Raw genomic sequence first — 18,497 nt, 5'->3', positions numbered from 1 at the left:
CACATGCCTAACACATGATGTTGAACAAGCGCTAAATCAAGGCATGACTGCCTCACTCCTTACCCTAGATGTCAAAGGCGCCTTTGATTCCGTGCTTCCCGGCAGACTGATCCGCAGACTACGCGAGCAGGGCTGGCCTACCAATCTCGTTCTCTGGATAGCGTCCTTTCGTTACTGGAAGATCAGTTCAGATCCGACTCGATGGAGAGATCGGCCCCTCAACAGACATTGCCTGCGGTCTTCCACAAGGATCCCCAGTATCTGGCATTCTTTTCATGCTCTACATAGCGCCCCTATTCCGTCTAGGAAACCCAAGGAACAGATTTGGTTACGCGGACGACGCAGCCAACCTGGCGATCTCAACTTCTCTTGCTACTAATTGCGAAGCCTTATCAGACTCACTTCAAGAAGCTCTTAATTGGGGCACTGCAGAGGGCATTACATTTGCACCAGATAAATACGAGCTTCTTCACTTCTCCCGACATAAAGCAGACCAGGACCCAACCCGCACACCTTCAGTGAAAGCTGGATCTATTACAATATCAGAAAACACCAAACGGCTATATCTACGATGGCTAGGAATCCTCTTTGACAAAAAGCTAACGTTCAAATGGCACGTTAGAGAAACAGCATCTAAAGCCCTCACTGTGGCCAACGCTCTTCGCTCTCTAGGGAATACTGTTCGAGGAGTCAAACCTGATTTACTACAGCAGGCTGTATCAGCCTGTGTACTCCATAAAGCATACTATGGCGCAGAAACCTGGTGGCCAGGACGTACTCGCCCTGGACCTTCCCAGATTTCAAACCGAGTTGGAGAACATCTTGAGAAACTAACTAAAGTAATACTAACAGGCGCAAGAGCAGTCCTTCCAGTCTTCCGCACAACCCCAAAGCCAGTCCTTTATCGAGAGTCTGGATTCTCTCCACCAGAAATCGAACTAGATCGAATAGCCCTCCATGCAACTGTCCGCCTACGGCGTCTCGACCCTTATCACCCACTTCGAAGACGCGCAGAACAGATCGCTAGTAATGGCCGACAAACCAGCCGATTTGCCCGCCGTACACTGGCCCTCCCAAACTCTGAACAGATAAACCCTCTCCAATACGCTCCCTGGCACCCTCGCGAGCCACGCAAGAGTGCCCTAGCCCGAATAGGAGCTCCTATGGGACGCACTAAGGAACAGGCAGCGGCTGATTTCACGGCTTTTCAACGCACCATCCCTAGCTCGGATATTGTAATCTTTTCAGATGGATCTAGGCTGATAGACGGACGTGCAGGGGGTGGCTATATTGGATTTCAAGCACACCATCAGTTCCTCCGCTCCTCACTCTCATACGGACATGGGAAAGAGGTCTTTGACACAGAAGCAGAAGCTGCCCTAGCTGGTGCTCAAGCAGCAATAACATACCCAACAGCTCAATTTGCTACCAACCTATGGATCTGCCTTGACAACCTGGAAGTTGCCACGCGCCTCCTATCCCCCTCTACAGGATCCTCCCAAGAGGTCTTTGAATCCTTCCGCACCCTTGCAGCCGCCTGGCCACTACGCGAAAGGCTTCCACACACCAAAAGTGGATCAATCCAAATCCGATGGGTCCCTGGACACGCTAAAATCCCTGAGAACGAAGCGGCTGATCTCGCTGCCAAAGAGGGAGCTGCCTCAACCCCTCCTGCTCCTCAGAAATCCTCATACGCCTCGCTAAAGAGACACGCCAAGACTCAATCCCTATCCGCTGCTCAGTCACAATGGCAGAAGTGCACCACAGAGTTATCAAGATCTAGAAATAACTACTTCTCCTAAGCGCCCTGGGAGCTTCAACTCAACCGACTTGACTTGGCCGTATTATTGCGGCCCGTACTGGTCATGGAGACTTTGCAGACTACCATGAACGCTTTAATCATGATGATGCTTATCTTCTCTGTCGGTGTAGAGCACGAAAAGCACCTCTACATTTCTTCTTCTGCCATATAGCTAAGAGACGAGCTCCTCGTCCACCTGGACCCCCTTCTGAAGTTATCTCTTTTCTTTTAGGTACTGCGAAAGGAACACGAAAACTAGCCTCATGGCTAGCAGAGACCCGTTTCTTTGAGGATATCTGTCCTCGCCAACCTCTCCTTAGCACCTAGCTAAGTCAGCCCTACTTCCCCCTTATATCTCTCTTTTCCTTCGTTCTTTCTTTCTTTCTTTCCTTCTTTCCTTCTTCCCTTTTTCTTTTCAAACTCACTGCTTAAGTATGATAGTGGTAGAATGATGGGTCATGGAGCGTAGGTGGACCATTGCAGCTGGCAAATACCCAAAACCCACTAGGAAGTGGATCTCCCTTTAAGACCACGGCAGCTATGGAAATGCGCCAAAGAGTCTCTTATCTGTATATAAATCTGATAGGACCTGAAGCCCGAGGCTTAACCCTCGGCGGCCTATGTCCCAGTAGGGATCGGTGGGAAGCGTGCAAGTCACGAACCACGGCCGTTAAATATACACACACACACACACACACACACACACTGACCGTCACACGTACAGCCTGGTGCCCGTACGAGTTAGAATGCCTTGCTGACTCTCACTGTTGTATTCAAGTGACTTATGTCAAAGAGCTATGAAGAACTAAATACATGATGGTAAAAGAGCGTCCTTATATATTCAGTCCTCCATGTTTTGTATATCATATATCGTATATCCACCCTGGATAGTCGGTATACGATATATAATACTTGTCCAATCATATCACGTAGTTTCGTATACTCTTATCCTGGATAAGATAACCGATATATCTTTCCTATCTTCACGTGACTTCTGTTCTCTGATTGCACAGTATATGTTACTGTCCATGACGGGTACTGACCTTTCCTTTGTAATTTGAAACCTTTCCTTTTTCGTGATAGTACCTTTTAGTGTCATGTAGTCTGGCTTCGTAACAGTCGTACTCTGATATCTCTTTCTGTCGCGGATTAACTATGTTCCAGAATCATGTGACCGCCGTAGTCGGCGGCAGCACGTGACCTGGCGGCATCGTCGAGGATTAGGTAAGCTAAACCTAATCAAGGAAAGCCTAAAACATGATACAAGGAAAATTCGAGAATTGAAGACACAAGATTGAGCCTACGAATCAGTTTTACAGCTTTATATCGAGAATCTTCTATTTGAGGTTGTCTGGATATCCTCTAGATGGGATTCTCAAGCATAAATAGTGTCCAACATCCCCTCAAGATGTAGATAGAAGAGAGTGCGCAGAATTAGGTCAATATCAATATTTCCCACTATAAAGACATCTTTGAGTATTGAGCACTGAGTTTGTGCTAGTGCATAGCAAGTTCCAATAGGCATTTCTGTTGGGACATCCTTCCTAATTGGGTTTAGCGCTCAGACTTAGTCAGCCAATATATATAACCTCTAGTTAATTATAACTATATGAAGTCTACATTTATCTATGTTCAGTATGCATCAAATCGGCAGAGATTCCCTACCGTGTCCTTGCTAGAAGGCAAATTCCTATCGTCTTTGAGAAAGTTGCCGTGCGAAACGGTCTGACGAAGAAATCAAGGGCCGCGTTTAATGCCGTACTTTTCGTAATCGAATTGTTCCAGACTGGATATGCTTTCAGCCCAGCCATCATCAATGTCTCCTGGTTGCCAGCCGTCTCCGACGTTGAATATTCCCGTCCTCCCAGCCAGCACATCTTTCTGCCTCGCTTGATGCTCTATCGCCACATCTGGATGCGGCACCCAAATAACCCTCATCCCAGCCCGTCTTCCAGCTTCAACCCCAGCCACGCTATCTTCAAAGACCAAACATTCGTTGGGCATGATGGGGGGGTTTCCAGAACTTACCGTCGAGTTTAAACACTGCAAAGCGACTAAATATATGTCAGGCGCCGGTTTTCCTCGACCCTGTCGTACCCGTGGGTCATCTCCCAGGACCTGCCTGTCAGCTTGGAAAAAGCTAATCAGCCCTTTTGTTTCCGGATTCGAGGTTTTTAATTTGTAGCTACGGGTCTTGGTGCTGGACGCCAGTGCTAGCTCAATTCTGTCTCCAGAACAAGCATTATGTGCCCGGCTGAGGTTTGACAGAAGTTCTTGTGCACCAGGCAATGGCTTGCAACTCGGAAAATGCCGGCGCATGTTTTCAGTCGATTCACGGGCGAATTGCTCGCGGGAGATTGGCAATTTGGCCCAGTTGTGAAACACGTCGCCGTTCGTTGAATCTGGGACGCCCATGAGCTGAGATCTAATCGACGAATCAAATACAGGCCTTCCGTACTTTTTGAAAAGTTCGTTTGTGGACACAGTGATTATGTCTTCGCTATTGATAAGAAGCCCGTCCATGTCGAAAATGCAAGCACGGATTGCGGGGAAACTGGTGCAGCCTCAGTCATCTACAACTAGTAATACCTATAATGTGTACTTACTCTGTTCTATGGGTAGTCATTGCATCTAAATGCAGGCCAAGTTTTTGACGCGCTATGGTCGTTTATTCAGAGGTCGGACCTGGCCATCGAACAGAGGAACAGAAGGGACATCTCTTTCGGGGTTTGAATTGGTATACTGTTGACAGAAAGTTCCTTCACCTGTGGAGTCTCCAGTGCCGCCTACCTACCGCATGTAGTTTAGCGCCGTTGGGATTTGGATATAATGTTGGGATTCTGCCCTTAGATAGTCAGCACCGCCTACCGGATGTAGTTAGCGCGCCGGTAGCTAGATATCTTCGCTCCTAGGAACCTAGGTTCCTAGAGACACACACACAACAGAGTCAGTTTTCCTGCTTCCAGCTCAAGATATAATCTCTCTCGCTAGCGAGATTATTACTCTTCCCAGCAGACACACCCATATCAAGATATACCCTACAACACCAAATCCCGATACCCGGAAACCGCTTCAGCTACCATGCTATCTTCTTAACACGCATTCACCAAATGAAGACTTTTGCGGCCGTAAAGAAATTCTAGAGCATCTTGCGGCCGAGCTCTTGCCTTCCAAAAGCGTAGTGACTGCATCAGGTACCACTCTGCGACAATTCGCTCTCTGCGGATTTGGCGGTATTGGGAAGACTGAAATAGCCCGTGAGTACTCCAGACGTCGCAAAGCCTCCTTTGATGCTGTATTCTGGGTCGTAGCGGATGAGATTGCAAAACTCGACCATCATTATCAGCAAATTTCATTGGCTCTTGGACTTGAAGATCCATCTCAATGCAAGAGTCAGGCTGTAAGCAGAAAAATTGTCAAAGGATAGCTCTCCAACCCCCGAAAGTATCTGTCGGGATCTGATGAGTCTGTTCAACCCGGCCACGCGGGATCAGACGCTACATGGCTACTCATATTCGACAATGCAGATGACCCAATGATCCTGGCGGATTATTGGCCTCAGGGTAGGGGATTGATTTTCATCACTAGCCGCGATCCACTAGCTAGAAGTATGTTTACTAGAAAATCTTTAGGTTTAGATCTCGGTCCCCTATCACAGAATGATAGCATATCACTATTCAACCAACTCACAACTATTTCCAACGAATCAGAAGAACACACAGTGCGACAAATTTCTGATGCACTTGGTGGCGTTCTCCTGGCCATCTCTCAGATGGCGGGTATCGTCCGTCGACAAGACCTTACTTTGCCAGAGTTCCTCGAGCTGTACACGGATCATGAGGAACATGCCAGTCTTTATGAGACAAAGTTCGATACTAATTTGATCACATATCGTCACTCGATTTCCACCGTTTGGGCATTTGAAAAGCTGAGGCCACAAGCTCGAAAACTGTTAGAGCTCATTTCATTCCTTGAGACAAGCAACAGCAGCAAATATCCGTTCATCGCATTGTACAAGATGCAATCTTGGCAACGATGGATGCTGCGAAGAAACGGTTCATTTTCAACCAGGTCGTACGGATCCTTTGGAAAGACTGGCCATCGGCTATGCCTAAGCCATCGAAAAAGCCAGAATTACCACAGCCAAAATCAACTGGAGGCAGGTTACATGTTGGAAGATGGCCTGTTGTCATCATGAATGAAAAAGTGTGTTGGCGTTGTGTCGAGATCCGGGTGGATAATGCGCGCAATAGGACACCGATGCAGAAGGTGGTAATCATTAGTTAACGTCGTGAATATCTTTATTTTGTGCGCATATTGGGATTATTTCTAGGTGTATTTGAGATTTCATGACTCTTTGCCTCTTTCTCAACGCCACTCCCATAGCCTAACCTATACCAAGGACCGGACGATACATCATCGTAAGACAGAGCATGTTGTTGGTCTAGAGTTTTAGCGTTGGGTATAATACGTCTCCGAAGGAAAAGTTCATTGGCGTTGAACGATCCAGTTGAAAGGTATAGACATTTTAGAAGACATGTCGCCATGGGGTGAAATAGTCATTGGCTCAGTGACCGGACCAGACTGGTCAGCTTCGGCTCACTGAGCATGTTTCTCAGCACATGCGAAGCTCGCTGATCTCTACAGAGTACTCAATGAGTAAAAGCGGCGAGGGGGTGAGCACTAAAACTGAACACGAAAGTCAAGACTCAAGAAGTATCAAAGAAAACGCGGTACACAGGTCTGACACCTACCCTAATTCGCGCGTAGGTATCTAAACCTAGACTAACATTCCAACAGCAACCTGTGGTACATTCAACTTGTCAGGTGTAGCTTGATGATAATTAATTACTTGTTTGGATAATCATCTGTTTCATATTAAGCCTAGTTCGTAGTAGGATGCGTCACGTGGCAAACACCATGGACTAGTCAATTGATCTGCTGTGAGAGTCGCTTACTCCCTTCCGATCCTGTACCGATAACTGCAATCCGGAGCATCCAGAAAGAAAGGAATATGAATTTGAGATTTGCCGCCCTCCTTCTGTCAGTTGCCCTGGCCTTCGCACTGCCCGATGACATCCTCTCCACCTGGCCGACGAGCACCGCCAACAACATTACCGAATGCAGCAACCCTCGCTCTAACGACTGTTTATTCTATGCTCAATGTCTCCAAACTCGCTACCGCTGTGCCCCGAGCGACTATACCCTCGGTTACGGGCAAAAGTACTGTGAAAAATTCCAAGCCGACGCTTCTCTCCTGTCGACTAAGGGTCAGACGTGGATGGAGACAGTCATGCTCTGCTTGCAACGGGACTTGGTACCGTACACCCTCGGTGGGCCGCAAGAGTTTGCCAACTGTTTGGCTTTGAATGATTATGCGTTTAGTACGCATCCGAAATGTTATGTACAGAGTGGGTTGTGCACATTACCCGTACACGATTGGGAGGTTATTGTGTTCCAAATCGTTGGTGTCGAAACCTTGTTTGATAGTTGGGATGCTATCAAAGCCACTGTGCAAGCTGCCAGTGGTTGTGCTGAGTTTTATTTATGGGCGATTGAGCACGGTATTTTCTGATCGATTATTTCCTACCGACTTAGAGGTATATGTCGATATCATATATGATTCTTGTACTACTTCCCCAGGTCGAGAAGTAGAATAAGAGGAGGCTATACTCAGAGTGGGATCCATTCAAATTGAACTCGGTATGTTGACTATCAACCTCTCAGAAAGTGGGTTCTCGTTTTGTAGCGCAAAGTAGAGCACCTGAGGTAAGGATGGAACCATTCATGCGATTATCGAGGGTGCGAAGCGCGTGAGTCCAAGCATCGTGCGCAACACCACAAACACAGCTACCAAACTTCCATGTTTGTCTAGAGAATTCACCCGGTGCATAGTTGTTACTGACATTTTTAACGATCAGACAGTGGCGGTCAATAAACTGCAAACCGACAGGTATACTATCCATAATGTCCCCAGCGATGCAAGCTTTTACATAGTTGCGATAGCTATAGAAGCCAGCAGCCGCTCATAAAAGTGGTGTCGGAACGTGAATATCAAACCCTACACGTTTCGGCACCGGATATAGTTAGTCCAACGTGGCACGTGCGTGCCGCGTATATATATCTAGCTAGTTATCCCCGGTCCCCTTACTCTTGGCCTATCAGTACTTGGCAAAGGACTGGAGCGCTTGGTGGCACGGAATATGGCATGGATCTCTATACACCATAAAGTATTAGCAAGGCAACAATTTGGGGCTCTCCCACTAAGATCTGCAACTGACCTGACCACATGCCTAACACATGATGTTGAACAAGCGCTAAATCAAGGCATGACTGCCTCACTCCTTACCCTAGATGTCAAAGGCGCCTTTGATTCCGTGCTTCCCGGCAGACTGATCCGCAGACTACGCGAGCAGGGCTGGCCTACCAATCTCGTTCTCTGGATTGCCTCCTTCGCTACTGGAAGATCAGTTCAGATCCGACTCGATGGAGAGATCGGCCCCTCAACAGACATTGCCTGCGGTCTTCCACAAGGATCCCCAGTATCTGGCATTCTTTTCATGCTCTACATAGCGCCCCTATTCCGTCTAGGAAACCCAAGGAACAGATTTGGTTACGCGGACGACGCAGCCAACCTGGCGATCTCAACTTCTCTTGCTACTAATTGCGAAGCCTTATCAGACTCACTTCAAGAAGCTCTTAATTGGGGCACTGCAGAGGGCATTACATTTGCACCAGATAAATACGAGCTTCTTCACTTCTCCCGACATAAAGCAGACCAGGACCCAACCCGCACACCTTCAGTGAAAGCTGGATCTATTACAATATCAGAAAACACCAAACGGCTATATCTACGATGGCTAGGAATCCTCTTTGACAAAAAGCTAACGTTCAAATGGCACGTTAGAGAAACAGCATCTAAAGCCCTCACTGTGGCCAACGCTCTTCGCTCTCTAGGGAATACTGTTCGAGGAGTCAAACCTGATTTACTACAGCAGGCTGTATCAGCCTGTGTACTCCATAAAGCATACTATGGCGCAGAAACCTGGTGGCCAGGACGTACTCGCCCTGGACCTTCCCAGATTTCAAACCGAGTTGGAGAACATCTTGAGAAACTAACTAAAGTAATACTAACAGGCGCAAGAGCAGTCCTTCCAGTCTTCCGCACAACCCCAAAGCCAGTCCTTTATCGAGAGTCTGGATTCTCTCCACCAGAAATCGAACTAGATCGAATAGCCCTCCTTGCAACTGTCCGCCTACGGCGTCTCGACCCTTATCACCCACTTCGAAGACGCGCAGAACAGATCGCTAGTAATGGCCGACAAACCAGCCGATTTGCCCGCCGTACACTGGCCCTCCCAAACTCTGAACAGATAAACCCTCTCCAATACGCTCCCTGGCACCCTCGCGAGCCTCGTGGGAATGCTCAAGCTCGAATAGGAGCTCCCATGGGACGCACTAAGGAACAGGCAGCGGCTAATTTCATGGCTTTTCAACGTACCATCCCTAGCTCAGATATTGTAATCTTTTCAGATGGATCTAGGCTAGCAGACGGACGTGCAGGGGGTGGCTATATTGGACTCCAAGCACACCATCAGTTCCTCCGCTCCTCACTCTCATACGGACACGGGAAAGAGGTCTTCGACGCAGAAGCAGAAGCAGCTCTAGCTGGCGCTCAAGCAGCAATAGCGTACCCAACAGCTCAATTTGCTACCAACCTATGGATCTGCCTTGATAACCTGGAAGTTGCCGTACGCCTTCTATCTCCCTCTACAGGATCTTCCCAAGAAATCTTTGAATCCTTCCGCACCCTTGCAGCCGCCTGGCCACTTCGCAAAAGGCTTCCTCACACCAAAAGCGGATCTATCCAAATCCGATGGGTCCCTGGACACGCTAAAATCCCTGAGAACGAAGCGGCTGATCTCGCTGCCAAAGAGGGAGCTGCCTCAATCCCTCCTGCTCCTCACAAATCCTCATACGCCTCGCTAAAGAGATACGCCAAGACTCAATCCCTATCCGCTGCTCAGTCACAATGGGAGAAGGTGGCACCACAGAGCTATCAAGATCTAGAAATAACCACTTCCCCTAAGCGCCCTGGGGAGCTTCAACTCAACCGACTTGACCTCGGCCATGTTATTGCGGCCCGTACTGGTCATGGAGACTTTGCAGACTACCATGAACGCTTCAACCATGATGACGCTTATCTTCTCTGCCGATGCGGAGCACGAAAAGCACCTCTGCACTTCTTCTTCTGTTATATAGCTAAGAGACGAGCCCCTCGGCCTCCTGGGCCCCCTTCTGAGGTCATCTCTTTTCTCTTAGGCACTGCTAAAGGAGCACAAAAGCTAGCCACATGGCTAGCAGAGACCCACTTCTTTGAGGATATCTGCCCTCGCCAACCTCTCCTTAGCACCTAGCTAAGACAGCCCTACTCTTCCTTTATATTTCTCTTCTCCTTCTTTCTTTCTCTTCTCTTCTTTCTTTCCCTCTCTGCAAAACTTACTGTTCAGTTATAATAGTGGTGGAGTGATAGGTCATGGAGTGTAGGCGGACCATTGCAGCTGGCAAATACCTAAAACCCACTCAAAGTGGACCTCCCTGTAAGACCACGGCAGCTATGGAAATGCGCCAAAGAGTCTCTTATTTGTACATAAATCTGATAGGACCCGAAACCCGAGGCTTACCCCTCGGCGGCCTATGTCCCAGTAGGGATCGGTGGGAAGCGTGCGAGTCACGAACCACGGCCGTTAAATATATACACACACACACACACACACACACACACTCCCCTTACTCTTGGGGATTAGTCACAATATAAGGAATCAAGATATCTTCATATTGTCAGGCTCATTAGGCCGCTTCGTGTTCGCGCCTTACTACCGTCTATGCTTCGTGATACGGACCGTAGTTAAACCAACAAGTGGCTAAGCGTTAATCGTGCTCACATCTTACGTTGGTAGGTGTCTCTATGGTTCATGGCAAATTTGAGAATCTCATTCCATATGTTCTTCGTAAAGCTGAGATCTGTGTTGACGCAACTGACTATGCAACCTATGACTTTCCCTCGCTACAGCGATTGCCAAGCTAAACTAGTGCACACACATCTGCATTATATTTTATATGGACACTACTAGGTGCTCAGATAACTTACTGATTATTACGAGTAGTAACGGATTTGACATTTGAGTGAGTTTTGTTTTGAGAGACATGGAAGCACGAAGAAGTAAATCCTACTGGCCGGGGGCGAAGTCCCTAAGTCTGAATAATGGAACACTGTCCAGGTGGAAACGGCCTACAGCCTGCCTTACAAAATGCGCGTCTGGGGGGCTTGTTCGCTTAGGTTTCTGGTACGTTGATATAAGATTCTAATTGGCCCAGTCAATATTGGTTCAGCTTCGACACACTGTGACAGCCTGAGCTGCCTGACACATTAACCCTAACACCAAGTTACCTCCAATTCTGGTATGAGTTAATGCCATGACCCTAAGCATTTTCAGGGTTAGTTTCACACATTTTATCTATGCAAATACTAACATTGATATAGCGTATGATCGATTATCTTCTCAACTGGCACAGAAAGCTAGAGACACCTAGATAGAACACACTACTAGTATATGCTGAATCAGGCTGCAAGAACTTTAGAACAATAGCCACAATCGACTCATAAAAGCAAAAACCAGTTCCTTAACCCCATATCAAGGCTTCAAAGCCCTCAAAACCCCCAACCCACCCTCCTTCATCTCCCCAAACTTCCTATCCAACTCCCTAGTCTCACTCATGGTCTGATCATGCCTCCTCCTAATCTCCGCCTCAAACAAAGCCGTCGTTCTGCGCCGCGCTTGTCTAGACTCCTTAATCATTTTGAGCATCTCACTCATCTGATCGAGTAATTCGTCACCCAGCGATTCCCAGTCGGTTATATTCATGGTGGAGATGTATTGGTGTCGAGCGGTGGGGTTGGGGAGAGCGTTCATTATGTAGGCTAGTTTTTCGGAGGGGGTTGTTGCTGTATCTGGTGGTGGATGGGGGGAAGGGGGAGGGGAGGGTGCCTTTAGTTTTTTGGGTGTTGTTGTTGCTGTACCTTTTCTATGATTTTCCAGGGGGCTGCTGCTGGTGGGGCTGTGGTCGAAGGGCTCCTTTTCGAGTTCTGAGAAATCCATTTGTTGGAGGACCTCGTCTGGATAATCTGATGTAAGTTTCTGATAGCGCCTGTCTATACTTTCTGACGTAGTTGATATTGATATTTTCCTCTGCGTGACGTCTGTCGTTGTCAAAGATTGCGCGTTGACGCTGCTACCAGAACTTTCATTGCCGATATCTTCACTAATGTTTTCCGTTTCCTGTTCATCTTCCTCATCGTCGAAACTCAAATCAGAATCATCTAACAGACGCTTGACTCTACTCGATGATGCCGATTCATGCTTCTTTCTCGTCTGTACTGCTTTCTGAGAGCTGCTTGACTCACCACATCGTCGCTGCTGTTCCTGTCTTTGTCTTTGATGTCTTGAGTTAGGCTGTGGACGAGGACCACTGACTCGTCTCGTGGGAGACGCCTGTTGAGATATAAGCCGCTCATAAGACCGCTCACTCTTGAAATTGAATCGATTATTCGGGGTCGTAGCTAGGCTTTGAGGAAAATTGCTCGTTCTGCTATACCCGGTACGATAGGGTATTTGTACCGTTCTAGTATTGGTTGTTGGTTCCTTTGCAGTCGTGATTCCAGAGCGGAGACCGGGATCACTGTCGCTGCGCTGTAGAGACATCCTGGATTTGGCGCGAGGGATTCGCGATACGTTCGCAATGGAGTTTCTTTTGTTACTTGATGCTGTAGCAGAGCGAGGTATCTCTGCTGGATTCCAGTCTAGTTGCTCCCGACGGACATTGTCCTTGTATCCATTGGCATAACTGATTTCTTCTGCTGCCGCCAAGGGAACAACTGTCTTTCTGCGATATTTTGAGGCTGCTGAAGCAACTTTTGTCGGATCCTCAGCCCGATAATAATTATTGCCATCTGTCTGATGATCAGATTCAGAAAGGACACTTGCATCCCAATCTTGCGAGATGTCATCATGATCAAAGATCCCCCGACCGCCATGATCTCGAGATCCAATATCTGCCAGACTGGTCACCGTAATGGTAGTATCATCTGCATTCTCAATATCAGTATCAAAAATGCTTTTTTCTTGCGGTTGTTGTTGTGCTGGTAACTCGTATTGTTGCGATTGCTCGGTAATAATTTCCGCTTCTTGAAATTGAAAGGGCATTAACGGCCTCATGAACCTTGAAGACGGTACACCGTTTCCGCTTAAAGATTTGTCGAATATAGGTGTCCTTTGTCGTTGAGGACTGTGTATCCTGACATCTCTTGTGCTTGGAGCATAGTATTGGTCGCTTCTTGCACGGATGTAATCTTCCAAGCCCATATTTCCGAAGATAATTCTCTCTCGGTAAAAATGGACAGACGTTGAGTGCAATGAAATATTAATTCAAATAATCATCATCTTATCGGTGTGTATCTGATTCATAAGTCTGGCTGTGTTAGTTGTCGTCGTTTTTATTTTGATGATGGGTCCAAACTAAGCTGGAAGCTATGAATTTAGGCGCGGAGCTACCCGCCGTCAGAGTTAATGGCACGTGACTAATCTACATCTAGATCTTATTTATGAGAACAGAGAACACCAGTAGTGAAATATAAATGGTACTTCTTAGTCAATTATAAGTCGAAGTCCTCGGTGAATTGGCTCGCGCCTTGCTGCCTTGCCTTTGCCCTCTCGAACAAATCGTTCGCTTTGATACCCTCTATCGCTCGCCTCTCCAGCGCAATGTGCAATTCCCGGCTTGCAAGTAGCTTACTAGCAGATGCGCTTCTGGACATCATGCCTTCATCGTCAGATATATTGCTATCCTCCTCCTCCTCTTCTTGATGACCTAACGATGAGAGTTGGAGATCACCGATCCATAGAGCTACCATTCCCCGAAGTCGCAAAAGTGCTGGACTGTCTGAATACGGCGGCCCAACCATGACTTCATCCATCCGCGCTGCAATCTCCTGTGCACCGGCTAGTTCTTTGCGTTTGATAGTGGCTATTTGGGACATGATGTTTCCGTTGCGACGGGTCTCATTCTCGCCGTCTGACATGTCTGCATCGAACTCTGCTGATCGTTCAGAGACAATCTCATCTTCCTCCTCCTGCTCAAGAGTCTCTCTTGCCATCTTGCTCTCCTGGTCGACAACGTAAACCCAAAGACTAAACATGGCAGGGTAGAAATGTAGAGAGCTGCTAGCCGTGCTGCGAGCGGACCGAGAAGGATATTGAATGATGAGTCTTTCATAGTAAGCTTTTGCTGCTTCGAATCCGGGCTGCGTAAAGATATGGCTGGCGCTAGTTGGAGTATTCGTTCCTGCGGTGGTCTGGCGGAACAGTATCTCAGCGCCGATGCCCCATCGACCGCCATGACGTATATTCACGGGGTCTTTGCCAAACTTCTCGTGAAGTAACATGCCCCATGCGCGACCAGCGCGTACAAAGTCACCGGCTAAGAGACATTTGTGTAAGATGGTGGTAAGAACACCCAAATGACGAATATGCAAGGTAGTTTCGGTTGTCTGCGACCCAGGAAGAAAGATAGGAGGCCATTGTTGTTGCAATTGCTGTGCAAGACTCTTTGATCGTTTTCTCTTCAACTCTTTAACAGCTGCGTCGGGAAAATCTCCTCCAGGAAGCTCCTGATCAAGCGACAGACCAGCCACTCGATATTGATGGACTTCCTCAGGGGTAAGGACAAGATCTTGTGTCTGTGTCGATTCATAGCCTGGTTCAAAATCTGTAATACCAGGGTCGCCGCTTCCTTCGATCAAGTCGTCCACTTCTGACCGTCGTCTCTTCCGCCCAACTTTATGTTCATCTTGAACTTCATATTTCCGTACCCGAGTACTAGGAGTTCGCTGCCAAGATAAAAGGGGCAAAGAGAAAACTGATGTTTTTGGTTGGATCATGAATCCTTGAAAAAGATTGATGTACAGCTACCGGGGGTGTGGTGGATCATATCCAAGTTCTGACAGACACAAATTCTGCACGCGTCAGTGATGAATCTGACTGATAGCAAGCTGCCTTGTATCAATCATTCTAAAGCAAGAAAAAAGATACTGGCCGAACACCATAAGAAAAGCTGAGTACCAATTGGACGAATCGGATCAGGCAGAATGCTCAAATGCGGTCAAATGACTGGTGGGGATCACGTGCCGACTGGTAGTTGGCTCGTGCGCTGATAGCGGCCTTGGCGCCTGATTGTCGATAAGTTGATAAGCCAACTGCTCTCTCTCCATGCGTCATCCCAACAACGGATGGCTCACACTCTCTGAATTGACTCCTTCGAGTCTTTGTGCAACTATATCCATATCTGTTTATCCATCCTGAATGTCTACTTCAGAAAGCTGTCGACACACACATCTCAGCCTAATGAGGATAGGCAGTCTGCTCCTCGCTCTCCATGCGGGACTAGGCCTCGCCACCGTTCCTGGTTCACCCTCTCCAGGCTACCATAATGAGATTCCCATCCTCCCTCCACACATCCCGCAAGGGAACGATGGATCGAGTTCAATAGCACGAAAACATGAATTTGTGAGTATTTGAATGTTCATCAAAATTATTTCTGCTAATGATTATATAGAGACTACGGCATATCTTTCACCGCGGCACCTACCAGCAACCGAACCTGCATCTGAGGCTAGACGTAACGCCGGATACAAAGCTAGCGATCCTATCCGAAGATGAATACCTACCTCAACCGGTTGACGAACCGCAGACTACATTATATGCATTATCAGATGGCTTGACAATTGAAAGACTAGCGGACCGCCGACCGTCCGTGATCGAGAGCTACTTGGCTCATGCAAGGTCATCCGGTGTTGCGGCTATATTGTCCGAGGATGCTTGGATAACGGAAGAGATTGATGGGCCAAACATGACCGATAAAGAGACCGTATTGACATTCGCCAAGATGACAGCAAATGATTACATCGAAGATCCTGGTAGTGGTGATTGGAACGAGATTAGCGGTCGGTTCAACTGGTCTGCGAGCTTTGGATGGCAGCGAGACGGGATTAGGGGCCATCTGTATGCTGATGAGACAAACAGCACTATTGTTATATCTCTGAAGGGTACTTCGCCGGCATTATTTGATGGCGCTGAGACGACCACCAACGACAAAGTCAATGATAACCTCTATTTCAGTTGTTGCTGCGGCCAAGGAGGTTCTTATCTTTCACGTCAAGTCTGCGATTGCTCTACGGATGTGTTCAAGGCCAATCTGACCTGCATTACTGAGGCTATGCAAGACGAGAATCGTTACTATCGCGCTGCGATTGACCTGTACACAAATGCTACGCAGCTATATCCGAACGCAAATGTTTGGCTCACCGGTCATTCATTAGGAGGGGCTATGAGCGGCCTCCTTGGCCTTACGTTTGGTCTTCCAACTGTGGCTTTCGAGGCAATCCCGGATGCCCTACCAGCGTCGAGACTAGGACTGCCCACACCACCGGGGTACGATTCTCAACTACCCCAGAAGCGGCGGAATACTGGTGTCTTCCATGTTGGGCACACTGCCGATCCTATTTATATGGGTTCATGTAATGGTGTGGGCGCCACTTGCACCTGGTTTGGTTATGCCTTGGAGTCTGCATGCCACACTGGAAAGATTTGTGTTTATGACACAGTTGAGGACAAAGGTTGGAGGGTGGGTATTGGTACCCATCGTATCAAAAGTGTGATCAAGGAAGTGTTAGAAGTCTACGATGAGGTACCACCTTGCGTGCCGGAAGTCGAATGCTACGATTGTCAGCTTTGGAAGTTCTATAAGAGCAATGGTTCTGAAATCACAACCACCACTACAACCACAACTACTTCCACATCCACCTCGCTGACTAGGACGTCGACTTGTGAAACACCAGGATGGTGGGGTTGTTTAGATAAGACAACGTCGACGACATCAACGACTACCACCGCCAGCATCCCGACCACTACAACTACTACCACAACCTGTGAAACACCGGGTTGGTTCGGATGCAAAGATCCCACCACGACAGCCAGTGCCACGAGCATTCTCCCTTCTCCAACAGCCACCACAATTCCCACTTCTACATCCACCTGTCACACTCCCGGCTGGTTCGGCTGTCGTGATCCAACAACAACCACTAGGCCGAGCCCAACGGTGGATTCACAGTGGTATTATGATAACGCCCCGCCATCCGTCAAGCATGCCATTACTGCTGCTCCCGTCATATGAGCTATTTTGAAGATAACATATACCGTTTGATTTTTTCTTTTCGAGACATTGTCTTTGGGTATGGAGTTTGGTCTGTTGATACCTTTCTTTTGTTCATTGGGCAGAGCATTGGGATATATACAACATACAATGGAATTTGTTCTTTCTTTTTATTACAACAAAAGAATACCCCTGTGTAGTCCGACCTTTTACCCAAAATAGCACCGCCTAGCAATCCTGCTAACCGAAGCTCATATGGGGCACCGAGTCTGCGCCCATACCTAGGTACGTAACACAGCGTTTCATTGTTCCTAGGTACCTATCCATACTATTACTACCCTATGAAAGCGCTCTCACCCACAGACATTGATATCATTGATAAGTTTTGAGAAGGTAATCTCCGACAATATGTGATGTCTGTCTTTTCGGGCAGTTCCGGTGAGACGCCTAGCGTCTATAAATACTTAGGTAAGGCCCTGCCTCCCTCTCAGCCTTCAAAAATTTTCTTCTTCATACACGGTCACTCTATAAGTTCGCCTTGCTAGCTATTTCATGAGCATACTATAGCATCCGTTTTACGCTCAGCTTTCTGGTCTACTAACCCCAACAGAATTTGTCTTTGGAGATGGAGCAGTAAGGTTCATATCCCTGCCCTCCAGGTCAGGAGACTCATGTCCCTCATTTCATGCGGCCAACTACTGCTTCTCTGAGGCGTATTGCTCCTCGACATCCAACTGCTCAGCAGGTTCAGCAATCAATTGAAAAAATGTAGGAGTAACAGCAAATCCCATCTATCTACGCCATTATAGAGCTCCCCTACTCCCTTTTTATTATCATCGAGGACTCCACTCGCAAAATACACTACGTCACGAAGAGGCTCATCATCACTCAGAACAGGACGGGCGAGCTCAATATGAAGCCCGACGAACTGGGGAGGACGTCCAATCAACTCAGGATCTGGACGCTTATATTGCACAACAACAAGAGCAGGACATACCCTATATACGATGAGCTGGATGACCTGATGGTTGATGTTACATTAAGTCATTGAACCTGATCATATATCTACATCCAGAGCACTGCTGATTACAACAATAGATCGCTTCAACGGATCGTTTCAGAAGATCGCCTCACTCCGAAATGGCTAGAGCTAAAGTCACTGCGCGCAGAATTGTCTGACAGAGGGGGCATCAAAACTCCACTTGGAGTTACGAGAAAAAATCAACCCTCACGCCCTATGAGGGATTGTCCTCGGTATAAATGGGTAGTAAGTTTATGGTTGCTTCATATAATTGCTTCGTTTGGCTAACTCATTGTAGTTACCAGTTTCCTTCAAATCAAACAGTGTCGGAAATAAAACTGAATATATCAAAATTAACTTTCAGAGGACTGTGACGTCTCGGCTTCGACACGGTTGCAATCAGGGCAC

The 18,497-nt window shown here is 47.6% G+C and overlaps 7 protein-coding genes across 7 annotated transcripts in view, besides 7 other annotated features; 4 read left to right on the top strand and 3 right to left on the bottom strand.

Annotated features, from left to right (window-relative positions):
• Positions 1-169: part of a mobile genetic element that runs on past the window's edge.
• Positions 1-1,802, top strand: part of TSTA_037700 (reverse transcriptase, putative) — a gene marked incomplete at both ends in the record, with an annotated part of 2,348 nt that extends 546 nt beyond the window's left edge. Inside the window, 2 exons of the mRNA XM_002480941.1 lie at positions 1-148; positions 192-1,802. The exon at positions 1-148 is cut by the window's left edge and continues 5 nt beyond it. Of these exons, the coding sequence (XP_002480986.1) occupies positions 1-148; positions 192-1,802 (1,759 nt within the window). The remainder of the gene's footprint in view (positions 149-191) is intronic.
• Positions 168-1,853: a mobile genetic element.
• A 309-nt stretch (positions 1,854-2,162) lies between these two features.
• Positions 2,163-2,216: a microsatellite.
• A 263-nt stretch (positions 2,217-2,479) lies between these two features.
• Positions 2,480-2,507: a microsatellite.
• A 720-nt stretch (positions 2,508-3,227) lies between these two features.
• TSTA_037690 (HAD superfamily hydrolase, putative) lies at positions 3,228-4,427 on the bottom strand (the record flags this gene model as incomplete). Its single annotated transcript, XM_002480940.1, has 2 exons — positions 3,228-4,355; positions 4,408-4,427. The coding sequence occupies 2 exons, from the start codon at positions 4,425-4,427 to the stop codon at positions 3,539-3,541; spliced, it is 837 nt and encodes a 278-aa protein (XP_002480985.1). The 3' UTR covers positions 3,228-3,538.
• Positions 4,428-4,461: 34 nt separating this feature from the next.
• On the top strand, positions 4,462-6,180 carry TSTA_037680 (uncharacterized protein; the record flags this gene model as incomplete). Its single annotated transcript, XM_002480939.1, has 3 exons — positions 4,462-4,689; positions 4,722-5,201; positions 5,229-6,180. The coding sequence occupies 3 exons, from the start codon at positions 4,462-4,464 to the stop codon at positions 5,997-5,999; spliced, it is 1,479 nt and encodes a 492-aa protein (XP_002480984.1). The 3' UTR covers positions 6,000-6,180.
• Positions 6,181-6,815: 635 nt separating this feature from the next.
• On the top strand, positions 6,816-10,218 carry TSTA_037670 (uncharacterized protein; the record flags this gene model as incomplete). The annotated part of the gene is made up of 2 exons (XM_002480938.1): positions 6,816-7,365; positions 7,934-10,218. The coding sequence occupies 2 exons, from the start codon at positions 6,816-6,818 to the stop codon at positions 10,216-10,218; spliced, it is 2,835 nt and encodes a 944-aa protein (XP_002480983.1).
• Positions 7,945-9,990: a mobile genetic element.
• A 15-nt stretch (positions 10,219-10,233) lies between the features above and the next one.
• Positions 10,234-10,291: a microsatellite.
• A 267-nt stretch (positions 10,292-10,558) lies between these two features.
• Positions 10,559-10,586: a microsatellite.
• A 910-nt stretch (positions 10,587-11,496) lies between these two features.
• Positions 11,497-13,224, bottom strand: TSTA_037660 (uncharacterized protein; the record flags this gene model as incomplete). The annotated part of the gene is made up of 2 exons (XM_002480937.1): positions 11,497-12,239; positions 12,267-13,224. 2 exons carry the CDS (start codon positions 13,222-13,224, stop codon positions 11,497-11,499), a joined length of 1,701 nt encoding a protein of 566 aa, XP_002480982.1.
• A 225-nt stretch (positions 13,225-13,449) lies between these two features.
• Positions 13,450-15,200, bottom strand: TSTA_037650 (uncharacterized protein; the record flags this gene model as incomplete). The annotated part of the gene is made up of 2 exons (XM_002480935.1): positions 13,450-14,747; positions 15,156-15,200. 2 exons carry the CDS (start codon positions 15,198-15,200, stop codon positions 13,515-13,517), a joined length of 1,278 nt encoding a protein of 425 aa, XP_002480980.1. The 3' UTR covers positions 13,450-13,514.
• Positions 15,139-17,190, top strand: TSTA_037640 (autophagy related lipase Atg15, putative). Its single transcript, XM_002480936.1, has 2 exons — positions 15,139-15,423; positions 15,473-17,190. The coding sequence occupies exons 1-2, from the start codon at positions 15,220-15,222 to the stop codon at positions 17,087-17,089; spliced, it is 1,821 nt and encodes a 606-aa protein (XP_002480981.1). The 5' UTR covers positions 15,139-15,219; the 3' UTR covers positions 17,090-17,190.
• The last annotated feature ends 1,307 nt before the right edge of the window (positions 17,191-18,497 follow it).

Source organism: Talaromyces stipitatus, genomic scaffold (genome assembly GCF_000003125.1).
Source record: "Talaromyces stipitatus ATCC 10500 scf_1105507295541 genomic scaffold, whole genome shotgun sequence".
NCBI lineage: Eukaryota > Fungi > Ascomycota > Eurotiomycetes > Eurotiales > Trichocomaceae > Talaromyces > Talaromyces stipitatus.
The sequence above is the reverse complement of the archived record's forward strand: the minus strand, read 5'-3'. Positions and strand labels throughout refer to the sequence as shown.

Excerpts from the sequence above, each read along its gene's own strand:
- TSTA_037640 (XM_002480936.1), top strand. The coding sequence starts at position 15,220 with ATGTCTACTTCAGAAAGCTGTCGACACACACATCTCAGCCTAATGAGG. Across the intron at positions 15,424-15,472 it reads TAGCACGAAAACATGAATTT|AGACTACGGCATATCTTTCA; the intron begins GTGAGTATTTGA and ends ATGATTATATAG.